At 35.7% G+C, this 16886-nt stretch overlaps 1 protein-coding gene across 16 annotated transcripts in view; it reads left to right on the top strand.

Moving 5' to 3' along the window:
• tenm3 (teneurin transmembrane protein 3) overlaps positions 1-16886 on the top strand; it is a 693684-nt gene that overhangs the window by 550921 nt on the left and 125877 nt on the right. For 11 of the 16 annotated variants that reach the window (XM_055205043.2, XM_055205039.2, XM_073862719.1 and 8 more), the window contains 2 exons: positions 8973-9071; positions 12771-13009. In XM_055205043.2, the coding sequence (XP_055061018.1) occupies positions 8973-9071; positions 12771-13009 (338 nt within the window). The remainder of the gene's footprint in view (positions 1-8972; positions 9072-12770; positions 13010-16886) is intronic. The other 5 variants (XM_055205046.2, XM_055205054.2, XM_055205053.2 and 2 more) reach the window with 1 other exon arrangement.

Here is a 16886-nt window from a genome sequence, read left to right as displayed (position 1 = left end):
CCACTCAACAAATCACAGCGCACCATTCCACGCATTGTAAACAATAATTGCGGACTTTGAATACACACAGAATAGTTTTCCTCATCTACTTTGTACTTCGTGATCAGCAAACAAACAAAAACAAAATAGTAATTTTGATGGCACTTAATATGACAAAGTTAGTGTTTTGATTAATGCCATTATATGTTTTTTATCAGTATATACACCACTAGTCAACTAAATGAATATAACATGGCAAAGATGAATGCAAATTTATATATTGATTCAATAGATTTATAGCATTTTGAAAAAAAAATTGATTTATTGCATTTTGCGGAAAAAAATAATTTGTTTATAATACATTTTTGAAAATCAAATTATAGATTTTATTTTTTATGTTTTTATAACCTAAAAATGCTATGTGAAAGTTTGTAACAGAAAATAGTAGTTTTCATCTTGTCACTTTCTTGGTATAGAAAACACATTTTTACCCAAATTAGTTAAAATTGATTTTTTGCGTTTTGGAACCAAACTATTCATATACTGTAGGTGTTTACCATAGTTATTCTCAGTTAATCGTGTGATCCCTGTTGGACCTTTTTTTTTATGTAAATGAGCACAAATGTCTTTTTCGTGTCACTCAGCACAAATTTCTATCAAATGTAAAACTAAAAACCAAACTATGACATAACCCAAACCCCAAATTTAACCTTAAGTGACAATAGTTACAAAATCGGAAAAAAAAATATAGGAACCAATGCATAAAATGACATCCTAACCCAAAACCCAAAAGTATTTTGATACAAAAAGAGGAAAATGAGCCCAATTAAATAAATCAAACGTTTCGTGACTATACCAAGAAATGCCTTGGTTGATCATGTGATCAATAAAATGTATAGTTTATAGTGCACTGTAAATCATTGTGGATAAATGCGATTGCCAAATGAATAAATATAATATGTATATTATTTAGTGCTGGGAAAAGATTAATCGCGATTAATCGCATTCAAAATAAAATGTGTGTGTATATATAAATACACACACATTCATGTATGTATTTAAGAAACATTTACATGTGTATTTATATTTATTTAGATTTTTATATATTCTATATTATATATAAATAAATAAAAATTATATATAAATAAAACAAATCTGAAATGACTATATGTGTGTGTGGTTGAATATACATAATAATTACACTCAGTACACACACACACACACATATTATGCAAAAATTCACTTTTATTTTGAATGTGATTATTGTTGTTTATTATTGATGTTATTACATGAAAAATCTATTGTAACTGAATCTGCAAATAGCATTTGCCAAATATGCAAGTAAAAAAATCACCGACTACACCCTTAACAAGTAGGCATCATGACAAGCCTAAATATTTCCTTTAAGAGTATTATTGATAATACTTGATAAACTTTTAAAGTTAAAAATCTGTCAAAATATGCTTTCCGTACACCAAGCAATGTAATCTGCATAACCAAGACATCTAAACTTCTGACAGATCTGTTGATAATATGATGGCGTCAAAATGGCCCTCCGCTGATTCTGCTAAAGTATCCCATTGTGACTGTGGCCTAGCCGAGCTTAGGAGAGGATACGGCTGACTTGTTTTCCCTCCATAAATCAGTGAGGCTCTAAGCTCGGAGGAGACTCTAAGGGGTCTTTAAACACTCGCAGAAGGGAATGCTGTGTTTCAGAGGTTAGCACGTCAGCACCATAATGGCCCATCTCTGTTTTTGATCTATACTTTCTAGTGACACTGTATATATAATGCCTAAACCTCCCACATTAAGTGATGTGACCACCTAGCGCCGCTTTCATCCGCCCTGTGTAAAATAAGCCCAAGATATCTGTCCGAGACAGAGCGAGTGGGTGTAAGCACAGAACGAGAAAATCGTGGGTAGTTGAAGAAAAAACTTTGTAGAAGTAGTTGGTAAGTGATGCTGTCATTGTGCCAAACGTCTCACTGTCATTCTTGAAGACGATTTGATGAAAGACAGTAAAGTGAGTGAGAAACTGACAGCCTTCCCTCAGTTCCCGTTCACAGTCGGAAAGCCATAGGCATGCGGGGACTGATTGGTGTCTTGCTTTGAGTTCATATTTTATGAAGACAGCCTTAAGAGATCCAGGAATAACACATGTGCCTCCGCACGCTGCTCGCTAGTTTCACTTCATATGGACGCAGAGGTCCTACAACAGGAATATCCAACGGCTACACTTCCGTTATGGTCTTTCCCTTCCTTTTTCTCTGTTTTTCCACCTCTTTTATTTCGCTCAGGGGGAATTCACTGAAATGAATTGCGTTTATTTGCCCTCTATGTCTGTTTGCATTCAGTTTGGAAAAGATTTAAGCATGCAGGCCTATTCTGAACGCTTGGTCGTGGAAAATGCAAAAAAACGCTGAGTCTGCATACTTTGCTAGAACAGTACAGTACTTCATCTCTCCACCACTGAGATGCATCTACAACACACATATGTGACACTAAACTCAATATAAATTTATCCTACATAATGTAAAGAACATTTTGTGAAAATATAACTTTGATATCTTTCATCCTTTATAGATTAAAATCAGTGATTGAAATCAAACTTTGATGCTTCTAATCTCATAATTAGATTATAAGACTTTAGCCTGGATTTCACAAACAGGGTCATTTATACTGTAGATTAGCCCGTGGTAATGCATAGTTCATATTAAGCCAGATTTATATTGGTTTAGCTTTAATACAGTGCAGTGATATTTAAGTGTATTTAGTTGAAATGTTTGGAGATAAATACGCAATTGTTCAGTGAATGCACTCCTCTGTCCTGGTTCTTTGTTCAGTAGTTTTGTGACCTTTTGGTCTTGTGCTTTTTCAATAACAGTAACATTTCTCTGCGTTTTAGTCCATTGTTCTCAATTGTTTTGTTTTCTTTGTCCTTTCCAACTTTCTCTACTGTTTTTTTTTTTCTTTCTTTCTCTATCTCCCTGGTCCCACCATATCCTCGCTATGACCTCGGCAGTCTCCTTTCATATTGACCAAGCATTATGCAGATATTAACAAGAGAGCTTAAGTTGTGTTCATATCCGGGGATCTTACTGTGAAGGACCACAGTGGGCCACACACAGCACAAATCCAGTAGGATCATAACTCAAGACTTCGGCCGGCATCCTTCCAGATAAATATGCACCGAAAATCGATTACGTATTCACTCAGCAGTGATGTTTAAAGGTGCCGTTATCCAAGTTAGACATGGAGCTTATTTAACATCTGATTACACGATACAAACTGATTGTTTACAGTTTACATAAACACAAAGTCTAGCTCCTCAGCGGGCAAAGCGGTGAAGTTTAGAAGAAAATAATGAAAAACATCAGCTATAGTAAATGGATGACAACACGCTGGCAGAGTGTGGAAATGCTGCAGATTCGCAACATGTGTCGCTGATCGAGCTAATTGATTTGTTTGAGGCGCTGGCTAAAGAAATAAAAACATTTCAGGGGATTGCATTAGACTTTGGATAAAATTGCACAATTCATCCCTTATTTTCGTCTTGCTAATACACTCGCACTCGGATAAGTTGTTATTTGGCGTAATTGTGTGGCTTATTTACATAAATTTCGTTAAGAAAACAATTCAGAATTTGTTTTTTTACGAGCAAGCTGTAAGACATATTCAATTCTTCCAGCAGTGCCTTTCCATAAAATCGGCTTTCTTGTGTTTAAAAATATGACTCGAATAAATTATCGACTGTACCTTTAAGGCGTTATTGACATTGTCACGCGCCTTGTGATCGACTGCAGATCTCTGCTGAGCATTCGCTTCCACCTTGTAAATAGCGCGCAATTTGCGTTAACAGACAATTGAGTGTAAGCGATCATGACTTTGGCTCTCGTGCAGTCAATTACCTCACTTTACTGTCCTTACTCCCGTAGCTATTTGATTATGCTGTTAGAGCGCCAAAAGAGACACAGGAGAAGCCCCTTGAGACATCTGCCAGTCCTTAACTGATTAAAATTACCAAGTAATGCACAAAGATGTTTTCCGCATTCAGAGTTTGAGCACATTTTAAATATGATAACAGATCAGGCTTTTCGCTAGCTGCTTCCGAATGTAATTTTCACATACGGCAAAATAGCTCTGTTCTCAGTCAAGCTCTTCTCCATGTGGAGATGGCCAGACGCATGCATGATGATTCGTATGTGATTCTCAGCGCACTTGACTCATAGGTCAGCTCCCATGCCACACCTCAGAGGCAGAAAGCTAAAGATAGTGCCCACGACTTTAGTGATCACAGAGAGAGAGAAAGAGAGAGAGAGAGAGAATTACAAAAGCTTATTTATTGTAGATATTTGCTTGTATTTAGGTGGAAGTGTAATAACAGGGATGGTTTACATAAAATTAAAATTCTTTTATCATTTATTCATACCAAAGACTTTATTTTCTCCCGCACCGAAAAATGATAGTAGAACATTTGACATTTCACCCGGAAACACAAAACCAGTCATAAGGGTCATTTTTTGAAATTCGGATTTATACATCACCCGAAAGCTAAATAAAGAAGCTTTCCATTGGCACATGTTTTTTTAGTATAAGACTATATTTGCCAGAGATACAGATATTAAAATTTAAAAGTGCTTTCTACTGGCTTACTACTGTAATGACGTTGTTGACTGAATGGGGAAAGTTGTAAGCTTTTACATAAATTTACAAAATATCTTCATGGGACATGATATTACGCACTGCCCGAAAATAGTGCCCTCCATTGAAAGTTACTAAGGGGACTATTTTCGGCTGCTGCGTAATATCATTGCGCCTCCTGCAGCCATGTTACAGCAGCAAAGTCCTTGATTATTACGACAGAATGAGGGTAATAGTCCTAGCCATATCTGCCTAGAAAATCGCAACTTTTAATTTTACGTCGGTCTTAGTGCACGATGTAACTACAGAAGAGTCAAGTTTTAAATAGGAAAAATATCCAAACCAATCTTTGGTTATTTTTTAGCGCGATGCTAATGGTCTAATAAGATTTAATGGATTGTGCTAAGCTATGCTAAAAGTGATACCGCCAGATCCGGAGATCATTTAAAAGTGCTTTCTACTGTCTTACTACTGTAATGACGTTGTTGACTGAATGGGCAAAGTTGTAAGCTTTCCATAAAAACCAAACTTGACTGGAAAATCGGAACAGGTAGATCACATTTTTGCTGCATCCACTCTCAAAAAAATATAGTTTTTATATATTTACAGTAAGAAATTTACAAAATATCTTCATGGGACATGATCTTTAAAGGGACATGATATTACGCACTGCCCGAAAATAGTCCCCTACATTGAAAGTTACTATAGGGACTATTTTAGTTCCTAGCCATATCTGCCTAGAAAATCGCAATCTTTGGTTATTATTTAGCGCTATGCTAATGGTCTAATCAGATTCAATGGATTATGCTAAGCTATGCTAAAAGTGGTAGCGCCAGACCCGGAGATCAGCTGAATGGATTCTAAAACAGTAAAAATCAAATGTTTAACCCAGGGGGAGCTGGAAAATGAGAATATTTTCAAAAAAAGTGGAGTGTCCCTTTAAATCATATAATAATGATTTTTGCCATTTTGACCCATGCAATCTATTTTTGGTTTTATCTACGCATATATCCGTGCGACTTGCGGTTTTGTGGTCCAGGTTCACATTTATGTTTCTTATTATAATACAATAAAAAGTGATGGGTGACCAAGGCTCCAAAAATGATAAAAAGTGCCCATAAAATATATCATATCAGTTGTCCATATCTTCTGAAATCTTGTGATAGATTTATTTATGGAAATCTTCCTCTGGAGCAGCTTTCCAATTTCATTTGTGTTTGACAGAAAATAGAAAATCATTCGCCAAGTAAATGATGACCGAATTTTCATTTCTCTTTGGAAGAACTGTTCCGTTAAACGCCAACTTTTTCTCTATAATCCTGCCCAAGGAACATTTCCTGATTTGTCACCCTTTTTTCCAGCTGTAAGCAGATTTGAAGAGATTTGATTTATTGCATCCAAACAAGCCAGACATCAAATTGTCATTATAATGAAGAACCATCAATCAAAATTGCATCAATTGGTGTTTTTACTACAAAGAAGAGAGTGATGAGCGATAGGGGAATCATGTCCAAAGTATGATCACATGCTCCGTCCTGCCAAGCCGGGCCAGTCAGATGCTTCATTATTTTGTCTGTGATCTCCACTCCTATTTGGCAGGGTCAATTCACACAGCCAAAACACGCAACAACTGTGAGACGCCACTCAGCACAGGCTTAGCTCAGGTCAAGTGCTAAAGCTCATTCCAACACTTTGTCCCTCGTCACTTCTGTAACTTGCAAACGTTCACACTAGCGCTGCATAAAAATATACTGCAGGCAGAGTCAAAGGAATCAAGATCCTTGAGAATAACAATAGCCCCATTTGCATTTTCCTTCAAAAGGAGGCTACAGTGATTTTTTTTCTTCCTCATCTGTTTTTTATTTTTCTTTCTACAAGAGCAAAAATACTTTAAAGACTCTATCTATAGCCCTTTATATGAGAAACAAAGTTTATCACTGCAGTCATGTTGACTGTATAGATTTTTTTAAAAGCGTGAAGCACAGTAAATGGGCCGTTGGTTACACCGATTGAAACATAAATGTGATTGAAAGGCAACGTAAAGATAAAGTAAGAAAATTTAGCTTCCTCCCAGTTTACCAAAATGACATTTCACATTTACTATGTCATATAGTTTTTATGTCTGCAATCCCTTTTATTGTTATTGTTTTAAAAGTAGACTATTCGTGCTTACACCAGCATATATAACTACTGAAAGGTTTTTTTTTTTCATGTGCACTCTACCCAAATCCTCTGTGAAGACATTTGTCAGAGGATGACAAACATGAAAGAAGATACACGGATTAGCATAGCAATTTCCAGCCTGATGTCATGCATCCTGTAATCAATTAAGAATGGTTATCCTGTCCCTCATGCGCCCAAATCCCCGTTGGCCCTCCTCTGTGTCGAAGGAGCGTTATCCAGTCTTACCTAAACAACAGATGCCGCAGTCAGTCCTCAGATACCACAGCTGGAGATTTTATCACCGCATGTCTTCCATTACATCTCGTTTAAGTGGACAGTGAATCTACAAAGATATAAAAAAAATCATATAATCTTAGCATTTAATTCAAAACTATTTTCGAGAACCCAGCATGTAGTCAGTTATTGCTGTGATCATATTAACGGCGGTAAAACCAATTTTATGTGGCTATAAACGTCATATGAACTGTGAGGCAGGAGTGAATTGAAAGTATCAGCAGCTATAGTAAAATGTAATTAACGTTTATCACTTTCATAAGGATTTGACTTAAACGGCTCTTTCAAGTGCCGCACAGTTACCAGAGTTTGTCTTCATCTGTTATTCCTATTGTTTTGGGCAACAAAAAAAACCCGACTGTGACCGACTTATAAATCATTTTAAAAGCCGCTGTATGGTTCGTATAAAGGCAACTCACTCAATGTAATTCAAGAGGGATGAACATATGCTCAAGTCATGCTATAGAATTACATGTCGGTGAGTTACTTGTTGTGAAAACTCGAGGTAAATGTTTGAACTCCTGCTGGGAGGTCAGGAGGTGAGCCGGTGAAGGGTTTAGGTCATAGTGACGTTATGCGAAACAACCAGGAGGTCATGTGTGAAGTCAGAGCAAATTAATTTCCGAATCCCATAAGCTTATATATTGTCATGGAAAAAATGACAGGAGACAAAGAAACTCCAGACTGTCTCATGGATTTAGATTATATGCATCTCTAGGGATTCATGTCCCTCTAGGATGCTACACTTGATGAAATACTAGATGGAATAGTAATTAATATATTCACATACTTGTCTAAGAGTGGATGTGGAGAGCCCAGCAGTAACACTTTATAGTCATTCAGGCTAAAATACATAATGCTACAGTTTTTCTTCTTTCTTTGTTTTATTCAAAAGGTAATTAGTTAAATGTGTAAATATTACATTGCTTATATTAGCTGCTTACAGTTTTTTGCAACCTTGTTACCAAAAAAGATTTAAATAATTTAAAATCCTAATTTATGCACTGTTAAAAAGTACTTTGTTGCCTTTGCTGTTGAATCAACTCGGATTTACAAGTAATTTCAACTCACTATTATTTGTCTTGACTAGAGATGAGTTGTTATAACTACAGGTGAGTTGTTATAACTTGTAAAATTAAGTTGAATTTTCTCAACTATATTTTATAAGTTGTGACAACTCATCTCTGTTGACATGACTTGTAAATCTGAGTTGATTTAACCAAAAAAATTTAAGGCAGCAAAGTATTTTTTACAGTGTAGAAAATAACAAAATCACTGTAAAAAATACTTTGCTGCCTTACATTGTTTTGTTAAATCAACTCAGATTTACAAGATAAATAGTAGTAAGTTGAAATGACTTGTAAATCCGAGTTGATTCAACAAAAAATTTTAAGGCTGCAAAGTATTTTTTACAGTGTAGCAATAAACAAACAAACATTAAATACATTTTTTACAGATGTTATGTTGGCAATTTTGAGCAAAATTGTTTAAAATAATTGTTAGATTTACTTGTGTAAATAATATGTTTTCAAGAGATTGTCATAATTATCTTGATATAATAATAAACACAGATGGACTTCCAGAAATTTAACTTATTGTTAAGTTTCATAATAGATTATTGTTTATGATATATAGTTTATATCTAAATCTCATTGCACGTTTACAGAAAAAAACTGAATTATGCACTAAACATAAACGTGCAAAAAAAGTATATTATGTGTGTGAGATCGCGTGCAACAGTCTTCATTCGGCGAACATTCAGCTATGACTGACTGGCGTCTGTGAAGCCTTTCTCCGAGATTTGCTGCCAAACTCATAATTAGAAATAGCTTGACTGTCTCATCATCAGAAGGCACTGACGACCTTTATTCTAATTGTTTGTCTTTCTCATGTAGAAAATTAGCAAAGCAAGCAGTTCTTGAAAACGGGCATGACAACTTAATAGAGATGGATGTGTTCACTCCCGTGTGCCACGAGGGCGACTATGGGGACGGGTACGTGCTCCTGAGTCTTCTCATGGTGCCAGCTGCCGATGCCAAGCCCAACACTGAGCCAACCAAAGTGCTAAATCTGCAGACCCCCCGCCACCCCTAAACAGAAGACCAACAGTGAGCCAATCAAATGGCTCAAGTTCCTCCATAAGCCCTATATTAAGCCGTTTAAACACGCACTGGCCCAGCCTCCTGTCGTATATATCTCCTCCCCTGTTCGGTTTGCCAATGAATGCAAATTATCAAGAGGCAATTGATTGGCAGTCGTGTCTGACACTGATACTTGCTTAGGAATAATTGCTCTAAATTAAGTTGTAATAAAAATTCACTAATATGCTAATCGATTTGCCACTTGCATAAATCAAGTTACAGTCTTTAATATTTTAATTTGAGTAATTGGTTAATTGATATCACTGCATTACTAGATTAAATCCTAAAGCCCAGAGAAATTAAAGGCACAGCATCTTGGCTTTGACTGGCTTGATTGATAACATTGGAGTAAGAGTGAGTTGGCAGCAACTGTTTACCGCACTAAGACAAGGGCGCAGTGTCTCTCTCTCCCTCTGTCTCTCTTTCGCTCTTTCTGTTGCTGCATTAAAATGCCGAGAGATTGTTGAATTGTCTGGCTAATTGGATTTAGTGCTCAGTGTTATTTGATATCGCAGCTCGAATCATCTGTTTGTCCCATTGTGCACTGTCTTCATGGGTCATTCTGTCAACATAAAGAATGCAATCGAACAGACAACCGTGCAGTTTTAGAGAATTACTTAGCTCTGCAAGCTTGTGAGTTGTTTCGTCGGACAAAGGGACAGGATTTGTTTCGTGGGGTTCTGTCAAGGTCTTTAATAAATGTTTAAAGGATACCAGGGCTAGTTCACACGTTATACTGCGGTGAACATTTCCACTTCGCATTATTCCTAAGAAAAGTAGTTAATTGATGCAGGTAACATTTAGCTTGATGTTTTATGACAACATGTCCTTATACTAGTAAATGTTTGTCACACTCTACAGTATGTATTTTTTTTCTGGATGCTGCCATTGAAGAACCTATACTAGGCTTTAAGCTATACACTGAAAAAATTCTTCATTCAATTTACTAAATTTTTTTAACCTGATAAGGATTACTGTGCCGTACACGGCACACCCCCTCCCTTGCACGTGAGGCTGCATAAATGTCATTGTAACTTTGAAGGATTAAATCTTCAAAATATACAGTCATGCGGCACATCATTTGAAAGCTTAGACTCTCAGGATTCCATTAAACGCACACACAAAGCATAAGATAATTTATAGCAGTCATAAAACTGTCATCTAGTTGTTAGTTACCTGAACCAAGCGGCGCCGATTTAGGATGTTTACTTACCTTCAAAATCTTTCCTTTATCCGCTTCAGTGAAATTGTTCGAAACAAAAAATGGAATGGCTCCATTTTTTATAGGAATGGAATGGAATATCCAAGCCTTTTAATCCAAAAAGTTTTGTTCGCCTTACAATCTTGACTTTTCTGACTGAATTACGATATAAATATTGTAAACAATTAGTTCACCTACGGACATTCGTTCGACTCTCACTTTTCATTCACGATTTATAATGATATATTCAAGTGTCACATTTATTGTGCTACGTCTGAGGAACAAATACACCCCTTTGTAGAATTTCAGCCGTTCCATAAGAGGCTACGGTAAGTGGTTGCAATCAATTTATTTAAGCTACATTTAAACAAAAGTTTTTTGTTTTGTTTTTCACATTTTTTTGTTGTTTAAATGTAGCTTAAATAAATTAATTGCGACCACTTACCTTAAAAAACGGAGTAAATTGAATGAATTTTTTTTCAGTGTATAACCACGAAGTAAAAATACAAATATACTGTACAAGATGACATACAGAAATATCAAATCATTAACATACTGTTCGTAGTAATTAAATGTTAAAATCTATGGCATTTATTAAAAGAAATATCATTAAAGGTTAAAACTCAGCCTGATGTTAATTATAAGTCCTGAGAACACAGTTTTACTTTCAAAATCTCCCCATTTCCTAACATACTATTATAATTGTATTGTTTTTATTTTACACTGTAAAAAATTTCTGTAGAAATTACAGTATTACTGTGTATTACTGGCAACTAGCTGCCAGTTACTTACTGTAGATTTTACATTTATGTTATTTACTGGCAACAGTTTGTTCAAAGTTAAATGAACATGAAACATTTTCAGCCTTTATCTTCTACAGTAAGTTACTGGTAACCAGCTGCATAATTACAGCTAATTTTTTACAGTGTACTATTACATATATCAAAGTAAAGTTTTAGTTTTGCAGATAAAAATTTACTTTTAACTCTTTCCCTGCCATTGACGAGTTAATGAAGAGAAGACATTTGCATAAAAAACGTGTTCCTGATGAGGTTTTATGTTAATCTGTAATTCCGCGATTAATTACCCAATTTATAAAAATTTAATAATTTTAAACTCTGTGTATGTTTTGATAATCGTTCTAAATCTGATCTCTAACAAAATTCCTTCCCAAATTTTTTTTTTAAGAAAAATACCCATATTTAAGAGTTTATAAGCAGATAAAAAATATAGATAGGATGAAATGTGTTTTTTGCCATTTTGTTTGTTTGTTTATTGTTTGTTTGAAAGCAGAGGGTCTGTCCTTTGATTTGATATATTTATATGTTTATATATTTTTAGAAGAAATTTTCCTGGAAGGCATTTTGTGAAACTTTTGTGAAAATGCTTGCGGGCAACTTTTAAAAAATGGCTGGCGGGGAATGAGTTAAGAGGGTCTCGAGCCACATGTTTTAAACCCACATAATAGGCTTATACTGTAGGTGAATGTTGCTAGGTAAAAACTTCCACACATAATAGAAACTGGAATTTTTGATGCAAAACCTTTTAATTACTGAGAGAGGCCTTGTGACAAGTCGCCCATGTGTCCTAGTCAGCACCTTGGGAAATTTAATCTTGAAATACTAAACAACAAAAAGCCCATTTTTAAAATATGTCCTCTGCTGCTGAGGTAACATTACCTTTAGTGATTTTATTTAGGGAAAGCTCTTTCCTCACCTCCTAAGTCTGTTCGATTTTAAGTAAAAAAAGACACACACACAAAGACACACAAATATTTCCCATTTCTCTGCCTTTACTTCAGGAAAGGTAAAACAGCAGGCTAAAAGAAAGTCAAACACTAGGGCTTTGATTGAAATGTGTGTTGTGTAAAGATTGAAAAGTATGTGGAAAAAGGATAGATTTTCACTGTGGTGTGCAAGAAAGCACAAAGGCTCGGCTTAATACATGTGATGGTAATACCCGCCTAGAATAATTACCACATGCCAAGAGCTTCTGTTAGCCAATCATACCTTAAGTGCCATTCAGCGGGGAAGGGTGTCACTAGCTTAGCAGGAGTGCGCTGCGTAGTGCGCTTACTTTCTGTACTCTGCCCCTACGCATTTAATTAACAATATCCGTGCCTCTGTAACTATTCTTTAAGACTTAATATACTGAACTTCCGATAAAACTGTAGATGTGTTTTAAACTGTAGACTTTATTAAATAATTTTTCAACTTTTATAATACTTTTTGACTGTATGAGGTGTGTCAGTTTGACTTCTTGTCGTTAATCTGTTTGGCCCAGAGCAGTTCAATGTAAAATGAAAATGGTTTCTTATCAAATTTGTAAATCTCTTTCTCGCTCTCTTTCAGGCACTTTCTCTTTAAAACAGGCACTGGCACCACTCCTCTGTTCAGCACGGCCACACCAGGCTACACCATGGCCACGGGGGCGGTCTACTCGCCCCCTACACGGCCCCTGCCCCGCAACACACTCTCCCGCAGCGCCTTCAAGTTCAAGAAATCCTCCAAGTACTGCTCGTGGAGGTGCACGGCCCTCAGCGCCATGGCCGTGTCTATACTGCTCTCGGTTTTGCTGTGTTACTGCATTGGTAAGTACTAATATGCCTGTACAGATTTGCACTTACAGAATTTGCAAATATCAGTATTTAATATATGTATGTATGTATGTACACTGTTAAAAATGATGTGTTAATTTTTTACCACCAATTTTTGGAGGTAATGACAAGACATTTCTGATCTAATGTCGCAGGACCGTGGTGGGCGGCACAATGAATAATAAAACAGAAGGTGTGTTAGTTTAGGGACAACACATTAAATGTGTGTGTGTGTGCGTAAAATTCTGTGTTATTATTCATTGTGCCGCCCACCACAGTCCTGCGATGTTAGATCAGAAATGTCTTGTCTGCAAGTGTTCATTTATCACAAAATAGAGTAACGCGAGTAACAAACTCATTGGAATTTCAGTAATTGTAACTGCGTTACTTGATTTAAAAAAATACCTCATTACATGGTTGTTACCACTAAAATTAGTGGGATTACAGTAGCAGAATTACTTTGTAACCCGTTACTCCCATCACTGTTTTAACACAACTTGTGTTGTCCGTTTCATTTATGTTAACATGAAATAACGCGTTAAAGGGGCCATGGCATGAAAATCTGACTTTTTCCATGTTTAAGTGCTATGATTGGGTCCCCAGTGCTTGTATCAACCTAGAAAATGTGAAAAAGATCAACCCAGTAACTTAGTTTTGGTAAACCATTCTCTACGAGCACATGAAAAAATAGGTTGTTGAAATTTGGCTTTCCTTATGATGTCATAAGGAGCTCTTATTATAATAATACCACCCCTTAATCTGCACTATCCAACCACAGCACTGCCATTTAGTACAGAGAAAAGCCAAATTGAGATTTAATTGCAACAAACCACCATTATTGTGATCAGTGATTGAATTTCATCAGCTCATTTGCTTTTTAAAGGACACACCCAAAACGGCACATTTTTGCACACACCTACAAAGTGGCAATTTTAACATGCAACAATAAATTATGTATATGGTGTTTATATGAGCTAAAACTTATATATGTGCTCTGGGGACACCAAAGATTTATTTGACATCTTAAAAAAGTCTTGTGCCATGGCCCCTTTAAATGGCAGGACACACACAATGTGTAAAAAATGTACACATAATTTTTTACAGTGTATGTTGTGGCAATCATATCCCCACAAACCACTTTATTTTATATATTTTTTACATTTTTTACATTTTTGCAGTATCTTTATTTAATATTAGAGCTGTCACAATAGTTAAATAATCGTCTCATAGCGAATGTTTGACCTCATTGCGATTATTTCAGATCACCGCAATGATTGCACATCTCTCTAAAAAACACAAGGGGGAGCTGCAGGAATTTATTTTTTTGCATCCACTACAGGCATGTGGTCCAGTACTAATTTGACCTTAGGAGAATTGGCTATAATTTAAGGCCTGTTCTGGTATAGTTTATTTTGATGGCATTATTATTTTCAGTTGTTTTTTTCTTATCAGGAATTTTTAGTTTTTAAAAGATATATTTATTAAATAATTACTTTTAAATATGTGTTATGTGTATTAATATATACTGCCAGGTAAACCTTGCAAAAGATTTCATTTAAATAGTTACAACAATGTGTGAAAATTTTTACATAAATATAAAATCGTCGTAATGGTCACAATTTATTAAACAATTAACCGCCAGCCAAATTTCATAATTGTGACAGCCCTATTTTATATATATATATATATATATATATATATATATATATATATATATATATATATATATATATATAGATAGATAGATAGATAGATAGATAGATAGATAGATAGATAGATAGATAGATAGATAGATAGGTAGATAGATAGATAGATAGATAGATAGATAGATAGATAGATAGATAGATAGATAGATAGATAGATAGATAGATAGATAGCCCATTACATTGCCATGGAAACCACTGCTAACTTTTTTCTAATACCCAGTCACCTGTAGAATCGTGTGTTGCTGTATCAAACGTGACCCATTAGACAGACAAGCATTTGTGTTATTTCCTTCTTCATCACCATGGATTAAAGTTTAGTAAAGCCTTCATTCAGTTTTTATTCTGTACCGTGTGCCAAATGTAGACAGCCATGTCTGCGCTTCCTCTTTAAATGAAGCCAGTTCTTTTCTTATTCCATACAAATGTCACGCTGATGAGGATTTGTGAATGGCCCGTAGAGATGTTGCTTTTCATTGTGAGGTGGGCTGGTTTGTCTCAAAGACAAGACGATGCTTCTGTTGAACTGCATGGGGAAACGAGGTTGCAGCAGACATAGGACATCTGTTTATTTTAAGTCCGTTCATGCTGCACTATTTTGCTATATAATGAGAGCGCTTCTACTCATGGTCGTTCTTGAAACATTTCTTTTTTATTGCTGAAGGAGAAAGGACAGCAGATAATGAGAAAAAACAGATCAAGGAAGTATAGAAAGTGGTCCTTTCACTGTACAGTGTATGTACAAATTCACACACTGTACACACATAAGTGTTGGTATTTCAAGGACTTACTATTGACTTTCATCGGTTCTTTTGTGAGTTAATGATATTTTTATCCCTTAAGTGTAACCTTCATACGAACCTTTAGACATTGTTTAATATGTTTTAAAGGTAGTTGCAGGGACTCTTGGGATATTGATGCAAAAATTGCCCTCATATTGGTGTAAAACCTAAACCAGACATTTTATATTACTTTGTATGGCTGTTGCTGCATAGTTCTAGTACATTACTGAAAAGAAACCCTTACAATTAGTAGGGTTAGCCTCTGTATATGTTTATTAAATTATTATTTATTTGTGTGTGCTTGCTGTGGAGGCAGTAACTGTAATAAAAGTAATTGTATAAGACAACACTAAATGACTAAGCCATTGTCACAGCCTCCCATAGGAATCAGACATAAATTACACACCCAGTCATACATACCCTGTTTTTAACATCACTAAAGCCAAACTCAGCCTCCAGTGTCAATAATAGGAAATGAAACATATTTCTTTCTTAATGTGGTATTGCGCCAGACCTATTCAGTTCTGTGTAGCGACGCTCTTTTATCACAGGGACATAATAGAGCTTAGCATCGCTAGGCCCTGGCTACATCTATTATATCATATAGAAATGCATTTGTTTAGTCAATACTCTTTCCATTTCTGTGTCAGTTCAACCAAGTTTTGTAGTAGATTTTCCACTCCTATTGATATGAAACACAACATTAAGGCCTTAGCACATTTAAAGATAGCCTATGAATTTCCACTGGAGCAGTGAAGAGAGTGAGGGGCGAATAACAAAAGGTAATTTTGCTCTTTAGAGAGAAGGCTAAATCCATTTTGGAGTTAATTATTTCTCTGTATTTGAGCAGCTTCCAGAGAGCTATTTACTGACACTCCACAGCCAGGTCTGTTCCCTTTGTCAATACAACTGCTAATAGAGCGGAGATCACAGCCGTGTAATGCTCTCGTCCTCTGTCTCTCCAGAGACAGAAGAAGAGGGCATTACAGGGTTCTTCACCCAGGGTCTCATCATAATTGGCCCGTAATGACCATTTTTGCACTTTTGCCTTTATATTTTCCTCTTCGGAGTTAAGTTGCATTGGCCTAATAACGTCTGCTTATTTTATATTTTATGTTCTTAGAAGTTCAATGTGCACAATTTTACCTAAAGGAAATTATAGAATAAAACATTTGAAAAAGAAAACCATCACACATATTTCTTTGAAATGCAATCCTTGTTTCCTATAACAACATAGTGGCTAGTTATTATCAGTGTCATTATGAAGGATGTGTTTGTGTTATGTTGGTTTACAGCCAAAAGGGAGTCTCTGGCCACCCCCTTTGCAGCTCTGATCATTACTGCATTTTAGGGTGAAATGCACATTGAAGAGCATCACAAAAAATA

The sequence above is a fragment of the Misgurnus anguillicaudatus genome, chromosome 3 (genome assembly GCF_027580225.2).
Source record: "Misgurnus anguillicaudatus chromosome 3, ASM2758022v2, whole genome shotgun sequence".
Taxonomy (NCBI): domain Eukaryota; kingdom Metazoa; phylum Chordata; class Actinopteri; order Cypriniformes; family Cobitidae; genus Misgurnus; species Misgurnus anguillicaudatus.
This window is presented reverse-complemented; position numbering and strand designations above follow the sequence as displayed.